At 56.5% G+C, this 3,326-nt stretch overlaps 1 protein-coding gene across 1 annotated transcript; it reads right to left on the reverse strand.

Moving 5' to 3' along the window:
* Window positions 1–249: 249 nt before the first annotated feature.
* ACKR3 (atypical chemokine receptor 3) lies at window positions 250–2,057 on the reverse strand. Its single transcript, XM_047085233.1, has one exon. It carries the CDS (start codon window positions 2,055–2,057, stop codon window positions 969–971), a length of 1,089 nt encoding a protein of 362 aa, XP_046941189.1. The 3' UTR covers window positions 250–968.
* Window positions 2,058–3,326: the final 1,269 nt, after the last annotated feature.

Below are 3,326 nucleotides of genomic sequence, written 5' to 3' on the forward strand. Positions count from 1 at the left end.
AAAAAAAGAAGCACGAAGTGTTTTTCCTTTTCTATCACCGCCTCCAAGCTGACCCCTTGGGTTTTGCTTTATGGTAGCGTTCTTGTTTTAAACACGTCAGGCCGACGTAATATGCAGCACAGATGTGTCGTTATTACCTCACACACATGCCACCTAAATGTCACACATGCTTTTAAAACTGAGACTCAAATGCCTTTTTAGGAAAAAAAAAAACTTTATTAAAAAAAAAAATAACTTACAAATGGAGAGAACTTTCTGGAATAAGACCGCTCGCTTTGTGCACAGCGTCGCAGCCCGGGGCAGCTGTGCTTTGTTTCGCCTTTTTCACGTACTTTTACAACACCCATAAGATCACAGACTGCATGACAGAGTCGTTTTGTCGTTCCATACCCCAAAGCACCACACAGACATAAAACTATCGTAAATAAAGCCTTTCCGCCGAGACTGGCGTATATTTATATACTTATATATTTATAGATATATCCTTTCAAACCAGCTAACAATTAATGTCATCCTTAGTCAACACGGAAGTCAAACTAGTCTTCAAACTACCACACTCTGAATACAAGTCAGCGTTGTGCCTCCCGTACGATATTTAAAATATATTTAAACTTTCAAATACGTTTATCAGGTACACCGATAGTGAGAAAATAAAGTCTTAAGATTTAAATACAAATCGCCATAGAAAACCTTCGGGGAGCACGGAAAGTCCTATTTTACACAAGTGCAGGCAAGCCCATCCCCGCGGCAGGCTTGGGCCAACAGGTCGGTCACACCTGTGTGAGGAGACACCGCCAGGACGCACGGCCGCGTGGCAGCCGCCACGGCGGCCCGTGGCACACGCTCCCCTCTTCCCGCCACTCGGGCGCCCGGCCCCGAAGCCACCTGGCCGCGCGCTCAGGAAACGACGCATCCCGGTGCCGCGTGGAAAACGGGCACCTTCAGTCCCCGGGACCCCGCAGGGCGCGTCACTTGGTGTTCTGCTCCAAGGCCGAGTACTCCGTCTCAGACACTCTGGAGGCGTCGATGAGTTTGGTGAGGCCTGTTTTGGCCGAGTACTTAAAGATGAAGGCCTTCATCAGCTCGTACCTGTAGTTACGGTTGATGAAACTGTAGAGCACGGGGTTGACGCAGCAGTGCACCAGGGACAGGCACTGTGTGACGTGCAGGGCCGTGAACAGGAAGTTCTCCAGCTGGCAGGTGAAGGGGAGGTAGTGGAGGATGGAGAAGATGTCCAGGAGCACCACCACGTGGTAGGGGAGCCAGCACACGAGGAAGACCACCACGTAGGAGAAGATGATCTTCCGGCTGGTCTGCTTCTCCTGGTCACCGGATGCCGAGATGGCTCGGGCCAGCAGGCAGTAGAAGACGGCGATGACGCAGGAGGGGACGGCGAAGCCCAGCACGACGGAGACCAGCTCCATGCTGACGAGCCACTCCTTGACGCTGTGCTCGGGGTAGAAGGAGCGGCAGTAGGTCTCGTTGTTGGACGCCGATGTGACGGTCTTCAGGTAGTAGGTGTCGGGCAGGGACACGCAGAAGGCCAGCAGCCACACCAGGACACAGACGGTGCGGCGGACCGCCTTCTTCCTGCGGCTCGACGTGCCGGCGAAGTAGGTGAGGGACAGGTAGCGGTCCACGCTCATGCACGTCAGGAAGAAGATGCTGCCGAACAGGTTGATGGAGAAGATGAGGTGCGTGATCTTGCACGTGAGCTCCCCCATGGGCCACTGGTTGTGCTGCACAAGGCTGACCACCCAGACGGGGATAGTGACCACCACCCACAGGTCGGCGATGGCCAGGTTGAGGATGTAGCAGTGCGTGTCGTAGCCGGTGGTCTTGGCCCGGATGGTGACCCAGACCACCACGGAGTTGGCGATCATGCCGATCACGAAGATGAAGATGTGAACGAAGGCCAGCGTGTACAGCAGAAGGCTTTTGTTGGGCATGTGGGGGCAGAGCACCGTGTCCACGACGATGCAGTCGCTGCCGTTGCACGGCCAGCTGACGTCGGAGAAGTTCCCCGGTTCCGAGTAGTCAAAGAGGTGCAGATCCATGGTGCTGAGGGCAGGAAGCAAACGGCCTGCACAAAAACCACACAAAGAGAGATGGAACGGAAAAGCGGCTTCGTTAGGGAACGCCGGAGCGCCAGCCCATGTGCTTTTCCGGCGCTCCGTAAGCTCGGCTGTCCCACTCGGGCTCGGTGGCTTCTTCCCAAAGAAAGGACAAAAGCAAGCCGCCGTGACGGAGCTCTGCACCACCGCAAAAAAAAAAAAAACCTACCCGGAATCTTAAGCCCACGTGATGCTAAAGACAGCAAGAGTGGCCGCTGTCTCTATCTTTTCACGGCTGTGTTCTCAAGACGTCAGCAGCCCGGCCGTGCCCATGGGGTGAAATCAACACGGCCCAGGGGCCAGCGAAGCGTCTGACAGCCCAGGCGACGCCGACGGCTCGCTCATTCTCCGCGGAGGACAGCGGAGCCGTTTTCCCCACGTCCCAAAGAATGGCAGTCGATCAGTTCCTGGCAATGCTGCATGACCAGGGTCCTGTGCTGGGGTCTTAATGAGAGCGCTGCAGATTCCCTCCCCAGCGTGCGTCAGAGGTGTGACTGACTCGGTGCTTCTGACCTTCCTGCAGCACGCGTGCGTGTCGGCCCGGGTCTCCGGCCGCCTTCGCCCCGCGGTCCTGACGACCATTCGGCACGCAACGTCCTGCAGCTCGGGTGCCTGGGTGCACCCCAAACCCACACCCCCCCTGTCCCCGGCTGGGCCGCGTGCTTTTCAACTAAGGGCAACCAACCGGCTGTGTTCCCTTCTTTTTTTTATCCAACGCTTCGGGAGCGGCTTGTGCCAAGACCCGGAGCACAAAAGTCACCACCTGCCACGCTTCTGGAGGGGCAGACACCTGTCTCCACCGTCTTCCCTGCTGACCTGGGGATCGTCACCATTTGCACATCCATAGAAGAATCCCGCTCCCAGGTACCACGGTGCCTAGACGTGATTTCTCCCGAAATGCGCCCACCGTGAGAGCTGTCAGGGGCTGTCTTCTACGGGTGACCCCCCCCCCTGCAAACCTGAGGGTGCTGAGATCCCACCAGGACCCAGCCCCGGGACGGCAGCCCCACTGCGTGACCGTGGGAACAGGGCGACCTGCTGAGAGTTACCTCACAGAGCAAGGTGTTTGTGCTTCCTTCCCGCATGTCACAGGTAATGACCCACCCCGAGTCGAGCCTCTGTGCCAAGTTCATTTACAGTGGACTCCAGGTCACCTAGGTGATCTCTCTGGAGGATGCACAGGTCAGTACTCAGGTGGCTACGCTCACGGTA

This window comes from Lynx rufus, unplaced genomic scaffold, assembly GCF_022079265.1.
Source record: "Lynx rufus isolate CCGP_SWC_20201006 ecotype Redwood Valley unplaced genomic scaffold, mLynRuf1.p SCAF_2, whole genome shotgun sequence".
In the NCBI taxonomy this organism is placed as follows: domain Eukaryota; kingdom Metazoa; phylum Chordata; class Mammalia; order Carnivora; family Felidae; genus Lynx; species Lynx rufus.

Bases quoted from the DNA above. Each gene is read 5' to 3' on its own strand.
- ACKR3 (XM_047085233.1), bottom strand. From the start codon at position 2,057: ATGGATCTGCACCTCTTTGACTACTCGGAACCGGGGAACTTCTCCGAC.